The sequence below is a fragment of the Punica granatum genome, chromosome 4, assembly GCF_007655135.1.
Source record: "Punica granatum isolate Tunisia-2019 chromosome 4, ASM765513v2, whole genome shotgun sequence".
Lineage (NCBI taxonomy): Eukaryota > Viridiplantae > Streptophyta > Magnoliopsida > Myrtales > Lythraceae > Punica > Punica granatum.
In genome coordinates this window covers 4,288,046-4,311,173 of record NC_045130.1, presented here as the reverse complement: position 1 = coordinate 4,311,173, position 23,128 = coordinate 4,288,046, and the positions used below count along the sequence as shown (strand labels likewise).

Below are 23,128 nucleotides of genomic sequence, written 5' to 3'. Positions count from 1 at the left end.
AGAAAAGGATCAACAAATTGAAAAAAGAAAACGAAAGGAATCAATAAGGATTGGTTCAAACGGTTCAACACTTATTCATCTTAAGAACTGGTTCGAGAATTTTGTTGTTAATGTAAAAATACTATAGAATTGTTAAAAAATAAGTGCTGATTTCGAAATAAAGATGTAACAATCTAAAATTGCTGAAATTTAAATTGATGTTTGAAATAGAGAATAAGTATAAACATATTTCACAAGCATCTATCAACTTATTAGAGAAAATTGAGTTTCTAGCCACTAAAATCAATCAAACAATGGTTTTTAACTAATTTGCTAAACAATACTTATGCTGGAAAATTTAACACATAAAAAACACTTATCCAACCGCCATCACTTCTGAACGAAGTCTAAAACAGAGTCTCGATTTTGAGTCTTGTGAATGGAGAAAATTCTTGATTTAGAGAGTTTTAGGGCCCGTTTACTTTTAAAAAAGTATTTTCTATTTTTCTTTCCCAATTTTTCTCCTTTTCTAAATTTATTTATGCAAAGAAAATTCAGAAGTCGTGTTTATAAACTCAGAATTTAGAATTTTCAAACTTATATTCAATAACTAATAACCATTGGAAACTTTCCAATTGAAGGGATGATAATTGATATAATTAAAAAAGATAAAGATAATTGATAAAGAACCTTCCAATTAAAGATAAGAGAATTGGAAAACTATTAAAAGTACTTTCCTAAATTGCTTTGAATTTGGAGAATTAGAAAATTCGATTTTCCTAAAAAATTATTCTTCATTTTAAGTAGGTAAATACATATTCTACAATTTTTCATTTTCATGAAAAGTAAACAGAGTCTTACACCTTGATAAGTTGAACCAAGTCGAATTGGATTACTCGATGAGTTTCTAGATTTCAGTGTGCATTCTGACAGAACTGGGCCGGGGTCCCAATCCAATTCAGGCCCATCAAACGGGCCGTCAGGAAAGGACGCCTCAAGTCTCTTTTATCTGCCTCAGGTTACGGTCGGCGTCGCGCCACGGGCAGCTGCTGCTTCATCCCCTCCCCAGGCGAGCTGCTCTGCTGCTGCTTGTGCTCCCTCCCTCCTCTCACGAGCTCGATCTGCTGCCGGTCCGTGCTTCCTCCCTCCCGTTCCATTTACTGAGCTCGTGCTACTGCTGTCCCTTTCTCACCAAGTTGCTGCTGCGTGCTCCCTCCCTCCCGTTGTTTTTGCGCCGAAGGGTTTCAGTCTTTCTTCTTCTTCTGAAGCGTCGGAAAGCCGTCTTCTTGCCTTGCTCTGATGGAGCTTGGAGCCGCTTCCCGTAAGCTTCTGGGCAACAACCTCCCTTCGCGCGGCTGCGGCTCTCTCGCCGGGAGACAGAGTCAGATAGCTCCTCAGACTTTCAAGTGGCGGCCCCCCTCCACACCTTTTCCTCGTTCTCTCAGAGCTTTGTTGAAGGATCACTACGTCTCCACCGACAGGGTAGCTCACCAGTTTGTGTTGTTGTACTGTGCGTTCAGTAGTCTTCAGCTCTATTGAACTAGCTGAGACTGAGAAAGTTTTATCATGGTTAGGGATTCTATCTCGAAGAATCAAAAGATGCCCTTTTTTTTTTCCCCCCAGGTGAAAGGAATGTCTGCTCAAAATTCGCGTGATTTTGAGCTTTCGAGCTTGACGGCTCTGTCCCCGCTGGACGGTCGATACTGGGGCAAAGTGAAGGAGCTTGCCCCTTATATGAGCGAGTATGGGCTCATCTACTTCCGGGTTCTTGTCGAGGTACATCGGCATTCCCTGCTTCGAAGCATTTCTTGACTGTTCTGCTGTCTCTGTTAGTTAACTGGAAGCTTTTCAGGTCTAAACAGTATGATTCGTTTTTCCCGCGAAGGGGCAGTTGATTGGTTAATTAGGTTCTTTCCTGATTATACAAGTAACTGCAAGGCCAACTGCGAGATCTTAAGCAGAAAGCATTTGATTTGCTTTAGTTGATTTTTTTTTTGGGTAGTTTAGGCACTGTTAAAGTCTGTTCGAAGAGTATGATGCTGAATGTGGTTTAGTTCTGGCATTTCTGGCCTTAAAAGAGATATATCAATTACTGCAGTATTTATCGTTCAGAGCTTCAAACTTCTTTCCGGTCTTCTGGGATTATCTATTTCATATGTTCAAACACCTCTTCCCGGATTCTCTTTTCTGATTGCTTCTTTATATTATCAGATTAAGTGGTTGCTGAAGCTTTCAGAAATTCCTGAAGTTGTCGAAGTTCCAAGGTTCAGTGATGAAGCTCGGTCTTTTCTGCAAGAACTGATTGATGGGTTTAACTTGGATGATGCTCAAGAAATAAAAAATATTGAGAGAGTCACTAATCATGATGTAAAAGCAGTGGAATACTTCTTGAAGAAGAAATGCCAATCACAACCAGAGGTTGCTAAGGTGAAATCACTTATCTAATTCCCTAAACACAGACTTGAAGTGCTCTTCTGTGCTTTTGTTTAATTGTCAATGAATTATGTATTTATCTGCCTCACAGGTGCTTGAGTTTTTCCATTTTGCTTGCACCTCTGAGGACATTAATAACCTTGCACATGCATTGATGCTAAAAGAGTCCATGGACGAAGTCATACTTCCTGCAATGGATAAAGTGATCAGCGCGATAGCTATCATGGCTGAGAATAATGCTCACATTCCGATGCTCTCTCGAACACATGGTCAGGTAGGTTTCTTATTGCGCTAAAATGTTCCATTCGCATTTATTAGTGGCTTAGTGATTGCAACCTTTTATATGTAAAGTGGGAGGTAATAAGGTTATTTGTGTTTTATTCCATCACGTAAAGTTATGAATGTGCTTTAAATTACTTGTAGCCTGCTTCACCGACAACTTTGGGGAAGGAAATGGCTGTTTTTGCAGTCAGATTGAGCAGAGAGAGGAATAAAATATCTCAGGTTGAAATCATGGGGAAGTTTGCCGGTGCAGTTGGCAACTATAATGCGCATCTCTCTGCCTATCCTAGTATCAACTGGTCAGGTGTGGCCGAAGAATTCACAAAATCTCTGGGATTGAACTTTAATGGTTATGTGACTCAGGTTAGTAAGTTGTATCTATTTTGTATCTTATGTTCTGTTCAAGATTTGTGGAAATATCTCTGCTAAACAGAACATCTCCTTATAAAGTTGAAGGCCTTTGAGCTGCATTGTATGTGCTTGTTTAATGATATGTTGTAAAGCCATGGAATTTCTGAGAAACAACTTCCTTTTATCCCTGTGAGCAGATAGAATCTCACGACTACATGGCAGAACTGTTCGATTCGATCACCAGGTTCAATACCATATTGATTGATTTTGATCGGGACATCTGGGGCTATATTTCATTGGGTTACTTCAAGCAGGTAATGGGTGTGATGCATCTAGTTTGAATCCTGCATTTTGAACTTCCGAGCAATTAAAGGAATCATGAAACAATTACTGACAGATAACGAAGGCGGGTGAAATTGGGTCATCAACAATGCCCCACAAAGTGAATCCCATCGATTTTGAAAATAGTGAAGGTAATCTTGGCAAAGCCAATGCCGGTCTATCTTTCCTGGGCGAGAAATTGCCCATTTCCCGGTGGCAGGTGAGACTGAATTGCTTTCTCTTTCAAGTTATTCCCTGATCTAATTTGTTTTTGGCTATGTTAATGGTTCTCTGGAGTGGGTAGTGATTTAAACTGCGCAGAGTTTTGTTCATAAATGGCTTAGATTGATGTGTTAATGGAAATTGTAGGTTTATTGACCATTATAATCTTCTGGTATGAATTTCAGCGGGACTTAACTGATTCGACCGTTTTAAGGAACATGGGTGAAGGATTGGGACATTCTCTTCTTGCTTACAAGAGTGCATTGCAGGGAATTGCAAAACTTCAGGTATTCATATACTTCTCTTAATGATCATTGTTATAGTTTTGGTTTTTTCAATCTTCAAAAGGTTTACGTGTGGATTTTCTTTCCTTTTATTTAGGTAAATGAAACGCGTTTGAATGCGGACTTGAATCAATCATGGGAGGTTCTTGCCGAGCCAATACAAACGGTACGTGAAATCTCTCCATTTTTACTGAAAGGGCTCTGGATTACCACTTTAATTTCATGAAGAGATTGGATGGTTGCTTAATTCTACCTTTATTTTTAATTCCATTTTGGCTTAGGTTATGCGAAGATTCGGTGTTCCTGAACCGTATGAAAAGCTGAAGGAACTGACCAGAGGAAGGGCTGTTTCTGAGGAAAGCATGAGGGAGTTTATAGAACGACTAGAATTACCTACCGAAGGGAAAATAAGGCTCGTGAAGATGACTCCTCATTCTTATATTGGGGCAGCTGCTGAGTTGGCGAGGAATGTAAATACAGCCATAAGCTTGGGGAATCGGATGAAGGTTCTATGAAAACTGAAACCAGAAATTTCTTTTTCGGAAATTTCGGTTCCTGTTGTTTGTTCGGAATCATTACGAGGGCTATTGAGCCAAACAGAGCAATGCGGGAAAGCCCTGAAGTAGGGCAAGGAAATAAGAAATACAGCCAATGTCTGTATAAAAATATTCTGAAATTTCATAAAGCAAATTTTGGGAATAACTCGGTGTATTATTAACGAGGTGCCCTCAAACCTCGGTTGATATGTATTGAGGATAATTAAATTGGAATTCGACTGATTTTCATTTCAAAAATGGAAATTATTTTACCTCTATTCCCAAGCAGAAAGCCCAACAACCTGATTCGATCATTCCAACCCATTGAGGCGATTTATTGTCGATTCCATGATTTTGTATAGGTGAAATCATAATCTCGATTATGCTAGAACATTGGATGCTAAGGTTGAAAGTGGGCCTGCCTAAATGAAATTGAATGGTCCAATGGTCTAATTTCCAAATCTCAGAGTACAAGTTTGTTGTACTTGCTTCCCATAAAGATGTGGTTGGTTCGTTTTCGTATACCGAAACCGATCTTGGCTTTACCTGAATTCGTTCATCTCCGATTGAGTAGCATTCTGCAGATAGATACGACATATGAAAGTCAAAAGGTTTGAGTTTCTATGCAGAAGCAACTTCTTTCCTGTCGATGAATCTTCTCTTCAGTGCTTATGTTTCCCCATTATTGTCAGCAGCTGTGCTGCAGAGACATATGGGGAGTAGTTTGATGTTACACTGAAGTTGGGATGTCTGCTTATGCCCTCTGCTCAGAGCCTCCCGAGCTGAGGAAACTCCGGTAATGTGACAACTCTTGATCCTCTTTATTATGTTGGTAGCAGTGGGTAAGAGTGAGGCGAAAACTGGAATTACCTGTTTGATTACCTAAATACGTTTGTTCGCAGAGATGGCTAATTCCATTGGATTGACGAAGTCGGGATTCTGCATGACATCTTTTGCACCTACTGACTTCATTGATTCGCTCGTAACAATTGGGGTTTTGGTAGTCACTTTACTGATTGCACTCGCAATGATGCTGCAATCTTGTGAATTAAGAATGCTGGAATCAATGAGATCAAGAGATTCAGCAGCAGAGACCGCGATGACTGCAGAATATTGGATCTGCACATGGAGCCCAATCGCCTCGACGAAAATGAGTATCCTTCCACTTCTTATGATCTTGCAATTTCATATGTCAGGGGAGGCCAATATGAGGAGATCTGGAGCATCTCATCGCAATTGCCAAGGATTATTTCGGTGAGATCCGACCGCTCAGCGATGGTTTAGATTTGATTCTGATGGACACTGCCAGTGCTATCTTATGTCTTGCTTATATATCTTCCTGACAACTCTTTTTTGCTTTTAGATTTTCTTGCAGGACCAGCGGATGCTCCAACAGACTCAGGTTTAGCGGAGGGGGTGTTCGAGATCCGAAACCCAATGCAATAGAATCTTTTGAACCTGTTCAACAAGGCAAGATCGAGTTGATCATGTGAACAGGTCTTCTGCGTTGCGCACTGACCCTCTTTAGTTATGACCTTTAAATGTTTACGGTATATCATTTTTCTGATTCAAACAAATCGCTTATCGAAGAAGATTGTCAGTTATGTGCTCTGACTTTCTCAATGATTTGATTATGTCATGCTAAGCAATTCGAGGTGCATAGCCATAATCTTACTGATGAATGTGTGCTCTTGAATATTCGATAAAATGGCGGGACTGATATAGCAGAGACGATTTCAAGATCATACCGGATGAAAACTATTTACACCTACACAACGTCATACGAGGTTCTGCCATTGAACCATAATTTACTATACATGATGACATACTAACTAATGCAAGCACATATACTTTGCTTCCTTATTCACGTCTTCCATCTGATCCAGACACTCCATGCATTCCCTGATACTGTATGTAACTGAGTTTCCTCTGCTCCACCGGGAGACCTATTACAGCGCTCCTTTGAGCAGTCACAGCACTACCCGATTCCATGGCGTCTATCAAATGATCGTTTCTCCCATTCATTTCCTTTGCCATGATCTCTGGTTCTGCTGCAAGTCCGACTGAGGTTACTGAACAATCATTGAGCCTCCTCTGCTGTGAGGGAGGTTCGGTGTGTTCCCGATTAAAATGTGTGGCTGGTCTGTTCACTTTGAATGTCTGCTCTACGCATAAATCAATAAATACTTTGTGGCTCTCCGAGGTCCTCTGGACCTCTTGATTGGGAGGAGACGGATAATAGTTTCGTTCATCTAAACTTTCTCCAGTATGAGTATTATGATTTGTAGGAGGGCTCCAACATTCATCAGTCTCATCAGTCACATAGCTCCCCTAATTCATCAGTCCCATATAAAATTGCACTGTTCCTTTTTCCTATCTCGATGATTCTTTAATTGCTTCCTGTCGTACCGAACTCCGGTTTGTCTGTGAAACGAGTTGATCACATTCATCCACCATCCAGTGTTAGATAAATGGACTGGTGGGCACGTTCCCCTTCAGTGTCTCTTTCGACACATAGGTTTATGAATATTGTTTCGTGGAACTCAGGGGTCAATGTTGCCTTCGGGCTCGACACAGACGAGGAACACTGCATTCCTTCACCTGGAGCTCTTCAACTACTCGCAGCAAAGGGTAAAAAGAATTAGGGATCAAATCCATGTCCGACCCTACATATTCACTGCTAAGTACATACAGTAACACATGGACATTCGATTTTACAAAGCAGTCTTTGAAGAGACATAATATTCAACCAAATGAAAGCAATAAAGAGCGTCAAAAATGAAAATAATTAGTGTCTTTTAAGATTATTGATAATTAAAAGAAATAAACTCAAAATTAAAAAGAAAAGAAATTTTCACAAAAAAGAAAAACGAACCAAACAAATTAAAAATTAACGAAATTATAATCGCATGTTGAGCCCCAGGGGTGCTTCTCTCATCCCGATCACCGTTATCCCGAATTTTTTTCTATTTACTAATATCTTTTATTTTCTGAAATTAAAAGATTTTTATTTTCCAGTTTAGATGCCTGGTAGGTTCATTCCGAAAACATCAACGCTGATCGGATTGGGCAGTTTGTGGTACGTCCATCTCATCACTACATATTGGTATTGGGTTATGTTCGCACAAAGACCGAAATATCTATGGGCAACAATATAGAACATACAGTCCTCGATAAATTATGTCATGCACACAGATGAATCGTTTTATAGAAATCCTATGATCGACGTTTAATATGGCAACCACCCATGATTAATATTTTTAAGCATGGTCGACGATTAATCTAGAATTTTCAGTAATTTTAATAATTATATCCCATTTTATAACATTAAAAATATATAATGGCAATAATTAATGTTTTTCAATTAAAACTAAGATAATTCAGAATTTATTATTGTAACGGGAGCCTGAGAGCCTTTCAGAAACGCAGTAAACATCCCAGTGAAAAGCGTGGGGAGAGGCATCTATTTACATTGCACTAAATGAATTCTTACACCGGTGTGAATTGGTTGAGAAATAATTCGATATTTGTTTCCCTTAAATTAATTTTAGATTCGAATTTTGGTGAATGAAAAAATTTACGCTGAAAGAATTTTTACTTCTTAGTAAATCGATCAGTTCAAACTGAATTAATTGAAGCCTATTATGCTTTCGATATCAAGGTACACGCAAAAAAAAAAATGAATTCCTAAACCTTTAAAGCATGCGACTTCTTTTCTTTTTTCTTTTTCTTTTGCACAAAACATGCGACTTTCAATATCCACATTCCAATACGTGCGGTCCACCATAAATGGAGATAAGATTGGCTCCGGGGATTCTTTATGAGGCGAACAACCATTCGACCACATGCACGTATACATCAACTAATTTAATTTATCAGTTATTCACACCAAAAAAATAAATAATAATTTATCAGTCGGACAACATGATGCCCAAGAAAGCAACTGGGACCACCAGCGTCCTTTGATTTCTTGCGGCAATCGATCGTTTATGTGCAGAAGGCTACGTTCGATGTCCATTTTCCGGCTAAGCTCCTCCATTCGTTGTTGGCATTACTTTGCATGACTTTTCATGTTTCCTTTTCATTAATGATGATTTATGTGCTGACATGATTCTGCTCATTTTAATGATTGAAATCCAGAATGCCATGGATCTCAATTTGGTTCTTTTATACCAAATTGTTTTCTGAGATGTAGTTTGTTCTGCATTTGTAATTTGTTCTACATTTATATCTCAAACAGCTTGACAAGTATGGTGACAAAGAGTTTATATATTTGTCCATTACTGTTTCTCTTGTACTTCATGATCTTCTAGTAACTAAAACAATTGAAATTGATTTGCAGCTCGAAAACGACGTGAGACTATTTCGGTGAACATTGTGAATGTCTTTCACATGCAATAAAGAGCGCCTGAAAAACGATAATGGGCCTATCTTTGGCTTATCGATTCTCTAGGGGGTCCTCTATTATTTCTATCTAGAATTCTTTCCTGCAAGCTGTATTTATGTACAGATGGATAGCTGAGTCAACGAGAGTTGATCAATATTAGTTCAATTAAGCAAATCATGAATAATGGCTGCAGTTAAGATGCTATATTTATCTATAGCATATCTGCAATATTTCGTTGGAATTTGAAGATACCTCTAATTAATTGAAGATATTTAGTCAGTGTTACGTTTCTCTCCGTCTAGTTTATTGAATGCAGACAAGTCATTGTTACAACACCTTTCAATGGCCTCTTTATGTTGTATGGGCACTCTTCTACCTTTATGGGATTGCTAGCTATCTCCTTATTTCTTATAGAATCCATGCTTCAGAACTTCATAAAAAGTTTGAGGGCCTCGTGGCAATTGCATTCTGGCTCGGTAGTGGTAGTGATGATCATATCAGCAAACATCTAATTAGTTTGCATTGTTCCTTTTCATTGGTACGATTTGCTCACTTGTTGAAGATGATTTGATAATTAGTTGAAAGTGGCAGGGATGGCCTCAGGTTTTGGATATTGGAGGTGGAGTTGAGAGGTGTTTGGGAGTTGAGAAAATGAAGGAAAATGGAGAAAAACTATGATTTAATAATACGCTTATTGTTTTAGTATTTATAAACTATGAGTTGAATTGAGGTCTGAAGAGCGAAGATTGGAGGGATTTTATATGGGGAATTAGCAAGAGTGATATCTTGAATGAATAGTTCATATTTTCTAGCCATATGATACCAATATTTTATCTAGTTTGTTAACAAATCGTTATTGTATTTGTTAGGAAGATGATCGCAATAATATTATTCTTTGTTCATGCTGAACATGATACTCTTATGTATTGTTGCAGGATGGAGCTGAAGGCTTAGCAATATTCAACTAGCTTTTGACTTCACATTTGGTCTATATAAGTGTGTGGACTTATTGTTTTAGTATTTATAAACTTTGTTACCGAGTGAGTTTATGTAATACTTTGGTATTGCCTTCAGGACTAATCTAGGAGCTTCAAACAGCATGAGCAAGTCCTCTTTTGACACTTTGCAAACTTCTTCTGTGCATGTAGCTTGGGCCTAATTTTTTAGCACACAGCGCAAGCAAGAACCTGAAATATTGAAGAAGCTTTGTCCTATTGCTTTCATAGTTGTAATTTTGATGCTTAATATTTGATTACAAGCTCAAGAAATGCCCATATTTAACTTTGCTTGAGTTATACAGATGACTACTAAGCTCCTGTAATTTACTGTTGTATAACATCCATCATTAGATGTTCAAAAACCAAAAAGTCATCTACTTATGGATAGTCTATTCGTAAACTCAAACTATAGTGATGGAAGAATCGTCAGTAGAAGGTTGCCAAAGTAAGTGGATTTGTCTTATAAATTAATATATAGTGATGGAAAATCCGTCAGAAAACTCGGCAATATACTGATGATTTTGGAGAATGCACTGATAGAAATTTCCATAGATGTAGGCCTACACTTTTGTGACGGTTCAACTGTCATAATAGATGTATAGCCACGATTCCTATATTGACAGTCATTAAAACCGTAGGTATATTCCCTATTTCCATCACTATAGTACCACACGTGTTTTACTGATGGATTTTTAAGACTTTACCGATGGAAATCGACCATCAGTAAATGGCAATTATTTTGTAGTGTATCCTTTATATTTCATCTCACTGATTTACTAATGAAGTTTTATGTTGTAATATTTCAATATATTTTTTTAAAAAAATTATTTTTTTTTCTTTTTCGTATTTTGTTTGGTAAAAATTAAATGAATATATAACATAATATAATAAATTATTAAAATTATGTAGAATTAGAAAATTTTGCGAGAGTACGAAAGCCTTTTGTATTTTTCCTCACGTTACATAAAAGTATATATGTTTGTACGTTTTTATAGAAAGTTATTGAGGGGGATCAATTACAAAAAGAAAAGGTAATAGGAACGATTATTCCGTTTTTTTCTTTTACCAGTTAAATAATGTATTTTTTAAAAATTTTAAATTTTCTAATAAACAAAATACATGTATGGATGAATAAATTTAGTAAAGATTAAAGTAAACATATAATATTTAAATTATGTAGAATTACAAATTTGGTAAGAGTATGATAAGCTTTCATATTCTCACTGACATTACTCAAATTAAATCTATGCAAGTTTATATGTTATTATATATAGATAGATACTTACATTATGCATAAATGAAATGTCCCTCCTTGTACAGTTTCATTTTTCAGTTTTGAATTAATGGGGGCATTAGGAGGTGGTAATTATTTTTTTAGATAAAATTATTGGAGATATTACTCTTACAATTTCAGATGATTGAATTAAAAGTTATTCCTTGTCGCAACAAGTATGTTTCTCGGGGTTGGAACTTGTATTCTCTCCCTTACAAGATTGAAGATGCTTACCACACGATGGTGGCGGTGGTAATTTTTTGAAACAACTAGTATATCGCTTTCTTAAAAATAGAGCTCCTAAATTTAAAAAGAAAAAGGTTATAGTCAATTGTAGTTGAATTAGTGAAATTCAAATACTATTTAACAAGAAGAATGATTTTATTATTTATTGCAATATATATATATATAGACACATATATTCTTATGCGAAATAATGTGGTATTTTACGTATAACTTGAGCAACATTACGTGAAATTGATTTGCCATTGGAAACCTAAAAACCATGCATTTTTCAGAATAAATTCATGCTTAATTCATATAGCATCTGATATTTTATTTGCTTCCTTTCTAGGTCTTCTTGACAACCCCATATTCCTAAATCCCGGCTGTCAGCATCTCCGTACCAAGTGGGAAGTGACAATCACTAAATAACATGGGAAATTTATATGGTCCCGAGCTGGACGGTGGGCTCCCCAGGACGGTCAGGCGCGGGACTCGACAAGTTTCCAGTAAGATGGCCGAGTATTTCAATTGTACGGATAGAGATAGGCTCGAGTAACATATCATCGTAGAATAACAAAACTAGAATACACCATGAAAATAAAAGGAATATATATATATATATATATATCGCATAAACAAAAATATCATAATTCATTTTATCGAAAAATATCATAACTTATAAACAAAATATTGCATGAAGTTCTTTAATATGTCAATTTAGAATTTGTTCTAATATAATTGTTCAACGAGAAATATCAAAAATAATTTTTTTGGCGATTGAATAAATATAATTTGTGAAAGAAAAAAAGTTGTATAGAGCATTTCTTTTTTAAGAAAAGAGAAGAGAATGCACCAACAAAATATTAAATGAGTAGTAAGAGGTTTTTAATCTCGCAATGAGAAGAACACAAGTTTGAGTTTCAGAAAATATATTTATTGGAAGGCCAAATAACTTTTAACACTTGATTTTTCGAAATTACGAGAGCAATATCTCCCACAATTTTAGTTTAAAAAAAAAGAAAAAAAAAAGAGAGAAGAGAATGCCCCTATTGGTCTCTTAGCATCTAAAGAAGAATTACTTTCGTAACTCTTCCGTGGACTGGTACGTCGGGATTATCTTGCACGTGATATTGGGAAGTGGAGATTGTTCACACCTACCCAAAGGAATAGTCGTGTAACTAGCTAGCCAGATTGGCTTTTTAAAAAGCCTTTGGGTGTTCATATTTTGAATTCTATTCCTAACGGTTTAATTAGGCTATCCTCGGGGTGTCTACCCCGGCCTTGGTTTAGTTTAATTTGTACTTGGTTCACAATATATATATATATATATATATATGTATGTATACATACACAGAGAGAGAGAGAGATGTAGATCGATTAGAATAAGTAATATAATTTAGATATCTAAATTTATTTACTTCCCTCGCTCCCTGCCGCAATTTGTTTGAGACTAAAAACAAAACAAAAGATCCAAAAACAAAAATAATAAAGTAATTGAAAGAATAATATATGCATCATTCAACTCCCATAAATTCATGAACACTGAGAAGTAGAAGGTTTAATGTATTGACACAAGGCATCGATTTTGAATTAATATATTCCGGATTCGATTTTTACTAGTAAATAATCGTATCCCTTTATCTTGTTTTCCTTGTCTCGTGCCATGTCCAAAGAGCCTTCATTATAATAAAAGGAAAAATTATATAAAGTTGCATAGACTTATTATTATCTAGGGTTTATCCCTTCCTAGTATGTTTAAATAAATCCTAGGTTACAATGTTAGCCCAGGATGGAAGTTCTCTCTAAGAGATTCCAATGTTCTTTCCATTATGTTATTATTTCAAATAAATTCAGCTACCAAATAACCTTGTAAATAGGTCTATGAAATGCTGAAGTGGGTAATAATAAATGTGTCAAGCTTTTGACATTTTAATTTTAAATAAATTCTACTTTGTAGAGAAATATGCAATGTCGTATAGAGACAAATGCTCTCACGTATAAATAAGTTTTTCAATTTGATTTATATTAGTGGAAACTCTTATGCCCTTTTATTTAACATTATCATTCCTTTTACTAGATTCATGAGATTCCTTTTGTAAAAAATTAAAATTGAACTTCCAAAGATCCTAATTTGCAGACTATAATAACTCAAAGTTTCTTGATCTACATATAACTTGACCGAAATGTAATAAGTAGATGTGTAATAATAAATATATATTATATTTATCAAAAATTAAGTTAGTGCATCTCTATATGTATATATATACTTCATTCTCAATCGGTTAATAAATAGGAATTAAATTGGTAAAACATATATAGTTAATTCACATTAAATAAAATAGTAAATAAGTTCTTCTATATATTTATAAATAAAATATAATTATATATACACACACTTCACTCTCACCCTATTAAATATTGGTAAATATATATAATTAATTCACATTAATAAAATATTTATCGAAAAATAAATAGATAAGTTCATCTATATATTTGTATATTTACAAACATAAGACATGTTTAAGACCTTGGCTATGGCAAGATCATTTTGGAGGTCGCCACGGAGACGGTAGACGAGCTTATCAAGGCAAATACCAGGGGTACTTCGCAGGTTGCTAGCCTCGATATGCTATTAAAGCTCTGCTACAACAAAGTTGGACTGTTGAGATTCATCACACCTTCAGGGATGAGAATGATTGTGCTGACTGGATAGCTTGTTTGGCCAATGCAATTGCCACTTAGTTCTCACTTTTTCTCCAGCCCTTCAACCTGTACTGTCTTGCTAGTCTTTGATGACACTATTGGATTTTCTTACCTCGCTTTTGTTTGATGTAATCTTTTCTTTATTTCTGTTGCTTTTCCTTCAATTGAGTTGTGGCTCCGGTTAGCTTACTAAAAGAATATATATATATATATATATATATCGGTCTGATGGACGACCACACGACCAAGAAAGCATGGGAGCATCCACCATTCTTTCCTTAATTTCTCGGCTTCCTTAATTTGTTGGGCATTGATCCTATATATGTAGGAGAGGAAAAGGTATGGTGTATAACTGCTATATCACATGATATTGTGGCAATAGATACATAAAAAAAAAAAAATTTATTGTCGTCAACAATATTTTTGTTTTCTAATATTTATAAAAATCAATAAATATTGGTAAATTCTTATTGGCTTGTGAGACCGCCTCATGGTGTATCTATTACGTATTAGTGACGCTCAAGTAATCATCTCAGAATCAAGAGAGGTTTCGAATTGGATCATTCTCAATGGGACTTTTCGTGTCCATCTATTCGCATTTCTATTCATGTACTCCATGGATCTTCATTATATATATAAAAAAATTATTTGAATATAGACTTATTTAATACGATCTATTAGTTCATACATCAAACAACGATATCAGCTCCACTAATCGACATGCTTCTCTCCGTTCCATGATATACGAGGGAGAATCGTCCATCGTCCTGGGCCATGATGAAGGTCCGAGGACGAGGCAGTGTAGTAATCTTGCTCAAATGAGTGTTCCATTAACACATCTTTTGGGGGGAATCCGTGAACACATCTTTTGTCATCACACCTTTGGGAGCTTCCTGCGAAGGACACAAAGATGAAATACAGTTAGTTAGAGAATTAATTAGTGAATAACTACATTTTTTTTGGGGTATCAATAGCTCTGAATTGACAAAGTAATGATCAAAGCAATCCTATGACTTACTGGAAAAAAAAAAAAGTTATCGTGCATCCCCAGTCGGTTGTTTAACTTAAATCGACACTCAAAGTGACCGTAGAATCAGATTCCTCGAAAATAGAACTGACTAGAAAATAGCAGGTTACCGAGCTCCATGTTCCCGAACTGTGAGAGGAAGAAGTTACAATTCGACTGACGCTACCACCACGATTACCTCTAGATCTATAACGAAACCTGTTATCATCAGCAGCTGCATAACCAGAGGTAAAGGTCGCCATGGGAGAAGCTCTGGCAAGTTGAGGAGAAGCGTTTGTGTCTCTCTTCTGATACCTGGCTTCAATATATAGGAGTTTGGCCTGGTCATCTGGCATTGGCTTAGACATAAACATAATTTTTATATATTATAAGAACTTTTTTTTGGTGAATAATAAGAAAAAATTAAAATACGTGTTGTTCCATTTTTTTCTTTTTTCTGTGGCATATAGTACTACTAGTATATTGCTGACTGTGTTTTGTCATGGTTCTACAACATTATTTTTCTACTCCATATATCGACTTTCTATCTCTATCTTTTATCTCGTCAATTTACAAAATTAATATTCAAGAATTTTCCAAAATATATTTGTTACCATTATAAAAACATGTCTCTCTTGCTCCTCGACCTCTTCAGGTTTTGCCTAACATATGACAGAAGAAGAATTAATAAATATTATAGTGAATTACCTTAAAAAATTATTAACTTTCGGGGGTCTCAGATCTATTACGTAGTTTTTTTACCGTAAAATCACGTACTATGATTATGATTTTAAAACTTGGATTTCTTGAAATTTGCTGATGCGACTGCTATATCAAGAAAAATTTAAAAATAAAAATAATAAATTCAATACGTTAACTAAAAATATAGAAAATCATGCAGAAAGGTCCTTAGATCCTCGGCTGCCACGTCCTCAAATTACGGGGATAGGAACAACGAAATTAAAATCATGATCGAGAATTCTTTTTCTTTTTTTAAGCATGATCGGAAATTCATGATTTTCTGAGGTTATTACCCTAAATATTAACCAATTAAAATTACAAATTTGATTGAGAATAACAAAAATCAAATTAATCATGACAAATAATATTAGAAGGAAAATATAAAATCTCTTAGGATCGAAAAATACGTGAGAAAAAGTCATAACCATGAACTAATAAATTAACCAAAATTGAAAGGAGAATTTTTTTATGACAAAACCGAAAAGAAAAAGAAAACAGAGGAAGGGAAAGAAAACTGAGCTTTCCAATTGAATTCTGAATTGGGTCATTTTTTTCAGCAGAAGATAATAATAGGAGGGATTTCATATATCATATACTAGGGTGATGGCCCGAGCTATGCACGGTTATTAATGATGTTATTATAAAAGTTTTTTATTATGGCATTTAAGCTAATATAGAATAGTTAATGGGAAAAAATTATGTGAGATCAATTATTTCTAAATTAATGGGACAACTAATGTTTTGTAGTCGGTAAAAATTAGATTGAAACAATTAATGAAGCTAGTAATCATTCTTCTTGAATAATATCAGAATTAACATGTGCTTGGTAAGCATAAAAAAAACAACACATTTAGGCTCGTTTGGTTTCAGAGTTTGATTTTAAAATCATGATTTTGATTTTAACTCTACTCACTATACAACAAAAATACACGTTTCCCAAGTCAAATTTATAATACAATCTCATTTGTCCTTTTTCACAATCAAAATCAAAATCAAAATCAAAATTAAAGTTACATTAACTCTGAAACCAAACGCACCTAGTAATTTATTTAAAATAATTTGAAACTTATACATTATTTAACTTTCAACTAAATAAATGTGACAAAATTAATTAAAGTTTATTATTTTTTCCTGTAAAACATATAGAAAAAATGTAAGCATGGGTAGTATAGAATCCATATGAACCCATACTATCCTAAATCATAAAAGATAAGTCATAATAGATCCGAATATTTGCCCCGAAAGGATAGAATGAGGTACTTAGTACGAGAGAAAATCGCCCGCTTGATCGAGTATGCTACCAATTAATTTTACAATGAAATTCATGAAAATTAATTTGTTGTAAAACTTACAGAAAAATAAACATGCATATTAATATTATTTAATTCATCGTTAAGTAAACGTATATATTAATGTATTATTTTATAATATTAGTATTTACTTCATCGTTAAGTAATGTATTTATTATTGTATTACTTTATAATTTTACTATTTCCTTCATCGTTAAGAATTTATTTGCCTAATAGGATGAAATAGCAATGTGAACGCACTAACTGTTTTCGTTTATTTATTTATCAAAAGTCGAATAGAATATATTATAAGTAAAATGAATTTATTAAAAATATAATAAAAAAACGACAACGAATCGCAGTCGTGAGAATATAGAATTCAAATCATACTCTCTCCAGTTACTCCGAAAACAACCAAGTTTTATACATGATATTTAACTTGTCTAATAAGTAATTGAATAATTTTTTTCAATAAGTAATTGCGATCTCTATACTCTTCTATCAACCAAGAGGTTATAGGTTCCATTCTCATGGTGCGACTCCTTGTACTTTTTTGTTAGTTATAAGAACTTTTATCACTTTGTCTTTATTCCATCAGTATCCCTTGTAACCAATATTCAATATTTACGGTTGATTTACTTACGAGAATTCTGGCACCTTTTGAGTAAAATAAATAAATGATGATACATATTAATTCATTTTTTTATACAGTTAATATTTAAATAGATCATGTCTCGTCCTTGACATCTGTTGACTTCTCCATTTTAGGGTTTCCATTTGATGACTCTTCTATTTGCCTCCACAAAACATTTCTGGGTCTAAGATGAACTGTCTCTTCTTCACCAAATGAAAAAAAAAAAAAAAAGAGAGAGAGAAGAAAAGGATAAAATATCACTTTCAAACTTCAATGATCCATCCAAAGTAGGAGAATTCCTTTTCCATGAGTAAAACATTATTGGGACGGCATCAATATGCGGGCCTACGATTTGTTGTGGGGAACGTAAGTATGTGATGGATGATAACACAAACTGACATGCGATAGACATACATATCGTGGAAGACCATGCGGCCGTGCTCCACTTCACGTGCCCTTTGCATTCCAATGTGCCCCACATCAATTTATCAACGTCATTAGTCATTTATTTATCTCTTTATTCATTCCGAGCCCACCGGCCGGAGTATCTTGACAATCACATCATCCCCTACATTATAAGATTGCCAACTTTTCTCAATTATTATTATATATTATTTAACCCCCCAAAAAAAAAAGGCTTTCAATTTCAGAGATCATGTCTTTTTTTTTAAATCATTAGAAGTTTGAAATCATTAATGCAATTATCTATTATTATTTTTCAGTCAATATTATTTTTTCTTGATCATAAAGTTATTTATTATTATAATTATACTGAAGAAAATCTCTATGGTGTAATTTTATATTTCCACAATTACCATTTGCTTATAAAATCATTAAATAAGAGCCCCTCAATGAAATGTTAAACTGGGAGATTTGATTACTTACTCCCATAACCAACCTTACTTCTTCCACTTTTCTCTCTCCGTTCCATCTCTCTCTCCTCTCTCTTCTCTCCACGCAGCACGCGCGCCCTTTACATTGAATTTCTTTTTGGCCATTTCTCAACTTATCTCCTTTTTTTGTTACTTAATAAATCAATATTTTTAAAAAGAATCTTATTTAAATAGTAAATCTACTTATGTTTTACTTTTAAAAATTAAAACAACTATAAATACAACACATGACCCATAATAAGGATATAATCAATATTTTAAAACTAAAACCACTTAATAAGATTACATAACACCACCTGTAATACGGATAAAATTTTATAAATCAAAGTTATGTTTATTCCGCACGTAGCGCGAGTCATACTTTACTTAATTATATATATATATAGTAATATAAATATATGCGTGTGTAAAATTTATACCGGAGTTTATTACGTGGAAATTTCACTGTATGTCTATTTAGCTTAATATAAAATCTCGAACTAATAGATTGTCGTATATGATCACTCATAAATTCAAGGATTCCTTTTTATTCTTTCAAGGTGGGACAACAACTCTAAATATTCACCCTCACGTGGAACAATTGACTATGAGGTGACCATTCCTTTTTCACACTCAAGTGAGGGTTGGAGATTATTTCAACCACTTATATGCCCACTGAAAATTCTTTTAGGCTATATAAAGAGGCTCACGGGCCTAATATAATAAAATAGAAATCATAATAGTTAATAAAGAGGTGCATATGATCCCCAATGAATATCGAATTTGAAATCTCTTAATTACCAGATGAAGGCGTGCGTCACTACTTTAAATGATGCCCACTAAAAATTTTAAAATATGACGAGTAGGGAGACTCCTATATATGTATTGCATGCTAAAATGTATGAAATTAAACGCAGGATCTTAACAAGATAGTTAATATTGCCATCAGATTTCGTAATTGCGAAATGGAAAGACCATCAGCGTGCTAGCCATTCATGCTAAATTATTTGACACTTGATGGAACGTAAATCTGTGGGAGACTTTCACATCAAGTCTAGACGCCGGCCACAAGCAACTTTGCCTTTATATGTCGGGAGTACTAATCCCACATTGGAGACTTAAGCAGCAAACCATGGATTTATATGTGGTTTGAATTCCACCATTTTACGGTTTAAGTTTTTAAGTGGATATAAACCTAAACTCGTATAAGCTTGACGAAAATTTGTGATATTAGAGCGAGTTATACTTCTGTAGGCCTACGTAGACTCACACCACGCCAAGCCCAATGTCGAGGGCATCAGAAATGCGTCTCGTGTTAGTCCCATCTTGCTTGAGCACGGGAAGAATATAGTAAAGTGGAGTTGCCTGAGCACGGAAAAGGAGTAGAGTGAAATTATCAATTTTTTAGTCTATTCTAAATATTCCGTTTTATTCGCAACAGGAGTTGTACTAATCCAGGACTGATACACAACCAAGAGCATGGAGATCGTAGACAGCCTTGATGAAGAACCGGGATTGAAGATGGACGGTTGGTCATATAAGGTGGCCAGTCAATCACGGCGGCTATGTGCATCCACAGCAGCTATTTTATGGGGCATAAGAATTGCAGATCAGGATTGCAAGCCAAAAATGTGAAATACATCCTGTCTATTCTTTTAATATGCCTTCTTCACGAGATCCGTGTTCTGTCCAGCTTCGGCGGATCAGGATATATACACACGCTCAATCAGAAAAAATGGACATCCTGTCTCGAAGCAACGTGAAAAGATCTTTCAAATACTATGCTCCGTCCCGTAAAAAGCATCACTAATCATATAAGCAGCTATAAGTTTTTCATTGCTAGTGCAATTTATGGCAATTGAAATGAGATCAGTAATCAGGTAATAGATTTCTAGACAGTCCCCAGTCATCAGTTCTAATGCTCAACAGTGTTCCTCTATTTCGATGACCAATCTTTGAGTCGACTCTCCCTTCCTGAGTAAGTGAATGAGTTGCAAATACTGAAGGGAAAGTTCGGAGAATTTTTCCCATTCTTCCTCCAATGTTAAGTCTTACCCATGAACAAAGGGTTATCATTTCTCCCGTTGGTTCTCTATAAAACTACTGAGAACTGAGAGTTTTTTTTGTATAATTCTAGTAGCGTGAAACAGGGGCGATTTGGGTTCTTTACCCTGTTTCCGCCGCTGCAGTTTCAGTCCTTGTTCTGGAGTTTTTAATGTGTGCATTCTTAGTGCACCTCCTTGTACGAGTCCTTAAACATAATACTGTCGGAAATTGCTTGTTTGGAACAATATTTTCTCTCTCTGATAAAGCTCTTTGCATAAAAGGCCGCATACGGAAGTTCTGCTGGTGAAAACTAAGGACTAGTATACCAATGATATTCGAAAGCAATTAAATAGAAACAAGTATGCTGTACTAATGAACCAAAAAATGAGTTCTATCAGACCGGATATTCATGGACTCCGTTTTCAAACCTTGATCTTTCTCCCATAGTATGCATCGCCAGTCCCGATCTTAGAAATCGGCTGCATCCAATCCCTGGAAATGCGATGAACAAAATTTTGTTTTCCATCCAAGACGAATTGATCTGCTACTGATGTGCATTCTCCTGTCCGATGTAATTCGCCGTCCGAAATATTTCCTGTTTGAGGAGGGGAACTGCCACGATCATCATGATGATCAAGACCATCTGATCCGGACCTCGACAGAGTAACGGCAGCCCTTGCAGCTTCTGCTGCATAAGCTGCCGATTTGAATGCCTCCTCAGCTGCACCGGCTACGTCCCTGTATTTCTGCTTTGGACTCCCCGATCCTTGGAACTTCTGCTCGTCCTCCTTGGCTTCTTCTTGTATAGGGATGTAGCAGATCTCGTGTTTAGAACCCATCTCCTCATTAGCTACCATCGGCTCGGGTTGCTCATGCTGGTGACCGACTTCTTGGGCTTTCTCCTGCAGCTGGTCATAGGCATAATATGATCTCATCACTTCTTAAAAGACGAATATAATGTTTGGCAATCTTTTTCAATGCAAGCGTCGTCGGCCTGTTAGAAAACGAACATTACCTCATTTGTGTTTTCCAACTGCAGAGACATCCCATTCTGCGTAGCAATTTCTTTCAGGGCCATCAATCTACTTCCCAAGTCCGGTAGTCTTTGCGAAAGCTTCTGTATAATCTGAGAGGCATGCATTAACTAGCGCCTTCAGCTGGATCCATTGATGCGATAAACTATCATTAAATATGTTGCAAAAACATCGATTCCTCTTTACCTTGGGATTCACTCCACAGTTATTGGGCAGCTCAACTGCATGAGCTGTAAACTCGTTGCTGTAGTTGCTTGCGATGATCCTCCGGAGCTCTAGTAGCTCCGGGAGCTCCCCGCACCTTGATGCGGCAAAACTTAAGGTTGCAAAAGCTTCTCTCAGCTCATCGGGAATTTGCCTGCAAATTCCGAATTAATCATAAACACAAGTAAAGGGTGAGACTTCTCCTGATTTTGCTTAGTCAATAGGAGTTTGTAAGGCTAATCAGAAACCTACTTGTGCTTCTTTGTGAGGCCGATCTTTTGCACGAGGATGTGGCAGTAAGCTTCTACCATCGAGAACACGTCCAGCATGTTCTGCTCCTTAATCATGACCTCGACCTGTCAGGAAACATCCATTATCGAGCATGAGGACATATAGAAGCAAACATAGATAAAGACTGACATATTTATCCGGCGATAACAGAAGCAGACCCGAAGGAGTGCGCGTTCTTGGTGTCCCAGGTTCAGGAGCTCGATCACATCCGATCGTGCATGAGAAGCACGGACTTCACGCTGCCTCTTGAGGATCGCGATCCTAGAAATGGCGAGCTTGGAGAGCTTCTTGATCTTCGACGTTCTGCTTCTCCTTCCTAGCAGGACACCCATTGTCTGTCGACCTCTGTCCCGTCTCCTCGCCTGAAACAACAGAAGAAACTCCTGCCTTTCTTGATGTACAAGATTCAGCGGGAGTTTCTCTTGTCAGGCTATACAATGTTCACATGGAACTGTGTGCATACATACACATATATATTTGCCTAGAAATGGACTGGACTAGACAAATGTCATCCTTTGAAGGATGCAAAGTTCGTTGGCCGGTGGCCAACTCGTACAAAACCTGGTCAATCTTCTGATGATTTTCATATATATGTACATTTATCATTTCTAGAAGAAGAAATTAAGTACGGAAGCTCCATCTATATTATCATTATCATTATTTTTACAACGTGTTGCCGCGACAAATGTGTATAATAGCTCAGAAACAAAGCACAGCACCACGATACCGGACCAAAGGTGATTGTTATCAGGGAACTTTGTACATCATGTTGACGAGGATTTTTGTACATTTATATCAGTGAATCGATCATTTATGAGAATTTAAACTAAATAGTAAGGAACTCTTTTTTATTATTTTTTTTATTTTTTTGTATAAATCACTCCTTGTAATTGTCCATCCCCAAGAGATCAGTGATTAAGCAGTGCACGACGGCTTCTTCTATTGGGCAAGAAGAGGTGAGTTCGATGGCTATACGGAAGTTGAATATTGATTGCATATAAATTTCAAACCTCGTTG

At 35.9% G+C, this 23,128-nt stretch overlaps 3 protein-coding genes across 9 annotated transcripts; 1 reads left to right on the top strand and 2 right to left on the bottom strand.

Annotated features, from left to right (window-relative positions):
- The first annotated feature begins 995 nt into the window (after positions 1 to 995).
- Positions 996 to 4,666, top strand: LOC116205325 (adenylosuccinate lyase-like). Of its 2 annotated transcripts, none has more exons than XM_031537896.1 (11): positions 996 to 1,109; positions 1,220 to 1,461; positions 1,603 to 1,755; positions 2,191 to 2,406; positions 2,504 to 2,686; positions 2,836 to 3,057; positions 3,243 to 3,359; positions 3,443 to 3,586; positions 3,774 to 3,875; positions 3,970 to 4,038; positions 4,154 to 4,666. In XM_031537896.1, the coding sequence occupies exons 2-11, from the start codon at positions 1,279 to 1,281 to the stop codon at positions 4,385 to 4,387; spliced, it is 1,623 nt and encodes a 540-aa protein (XP_031393756.1). In that variant the 5' UTR covers positions 996 to 1,109; positions 1,220 to 1,278; the 3' UTR covers positions 4,388 to 4,666. The 2 variants fall into 2 exon arrangements, with proteins under 2 accessions (XP_031393756.1, XP_031393757.1); XM_031537897.1 differs by having other exon boundaries at positions 1,007 to 1,109; positions 1,228 to 1,461.
- Positions 4,667 to 14,549: 9,883 nt separating this feature from the next.
- LOC116202959 lies at positions 14,550 to 15,360 on the bottom strand. Of its 3 annotated transcripts, none has more exons than XR_004156177.1 (2): positions 15,013 to 15,360; positions 14,550 to 14,887 (listed from the first exon to the last, which is right to left on the bottom strand). XR_004156177.1 is itself a non-coding variant. In XM_031534598.1 (2 exons), exons 1-2 carry the CDS (start codon positions 15,354 to 15,356, stop codon positions 14,825 to 14,827), a joined length of 288 nt encoding a protein of 95 aa, XP_031390458.1. In that variant the 5' UTR covers positions 15,357 to 15,360; the 3' UTR covers positions 14,550 to 14,824. The 3 variants fall into 3 exon arrangements, 2 of the variants coding, with proteins under 2 accessions (XP_031390458.1, XP_031390457.1); XM_031534598.1 differs by having other exon boundaries at positions 15,132 to 15,360; XM_031534597.1 differs by having other exon boundaries at positions 15,200 to 15,360.
- A 5,454-nt stretch (positions 15,361 to 20,814) lies between these two features.
- On the bottom strand, positions 20,815 to 22,678 carry LOC116202809. Of its 4 annotated transcripts, none has more exons than XM_031534425.1 (5): positions 22,270 to 22,678; positions 22,073 to 22,176; positions 21,803 to 21,974; positions 21,598 to 21,726; positions 20,815 to 21,484 (listed from the first exon to the last, which is right to left on the bottom strand). In XM_031534425.1, exons 1-5 carry the CDS (start codon positions 22,441 to 22,443, stop codon positions 21,005 to 21,007), a joined length of 1,059 nt encoding a protein of 352 aa, XP_031390285.1. In that variant the 5' UTR covers positions 22,444 to 22,678; the 3' UTR covers positions 20,815 to 21,004. The 4 variants fall into 4 exon arrangements, with proteins under 4 accessions (XP_031390285.1, XP_031390284.1, XP_031390287.1 ...); XM_031534424.1 differs by having other exon boundaries at positions 20,815 to 21,490; positions 22,270 to 22,676; XM_031534427.1 differs by having other exon boundaries at positions 21,598 to 21,708; positions 22,270 to 22,676.
- Between the last annotated feature and the right edge of the window lie 450 nt (positions 22,679 to 23,128).

Excerpts from the sequence above, each read along its gene's own strand:
- LOC116205325 (XM_031537896.1), top strand. The coding sequence starts at position 1,279 with ATGGAGCTTGGAGCCGCTTCCCGTAAGCTTCTGGGCAACAACCTCCCT. Across the intron at positions 2,687-2,835 it reads TCTCTCGAACACATGGTCAG|CCTGCTTCACCGACAACTTT; the intron begins GTAGGTTTCTTA and ends AATTACTTGTAG. Across the intron at positions 3,587-3,773 it reads TGCCCATTTCCCGGTGGCAG|CGGGACTTAACTGATTCGAC; the intron begins GTGAGACTGAAT and ends TATGAATTTCAG.
- LOC116202959 (XM_031534597.1), bottom strand. The coding sequence starts at position 15,356 with ATGCCAGATGACCAGGCCAAACTCCTATATATTGAAGCCAGGTATCAG. Across the intron at positions 14,888-15,199 it reads GTTTCGTTATAGATCTAGAG|GAAGCTCCCAAAGGTGTGAT; the intron begins GTAATCGTGGTG and ends TGTCCTTCGCAG.
- LOC116202809 (XM_031534424.1), bottom strand. The coding sequence starts at position 22,443 with ATGGGTGTCCTGCTAGGAAGGAGAAGCAGAACGTCGAAGATCAAGAAG. Across the intron at positions 22,177-22,269 it reads AAGAACGCGCACTCCTTCGG|GTCGAGGTCATGATTAAGGA; the intron begins GTCTGCTTCTGT and ends GTTTCCTGACAG. Across the intron at positions 21,975-22,072 it reads GGCCTCACAAAGAAGCACAA|GCAAATTCCCGATGAGCTGA; the intron begins GTAGGTTTCTGA and ends CGGAATTTGCAG.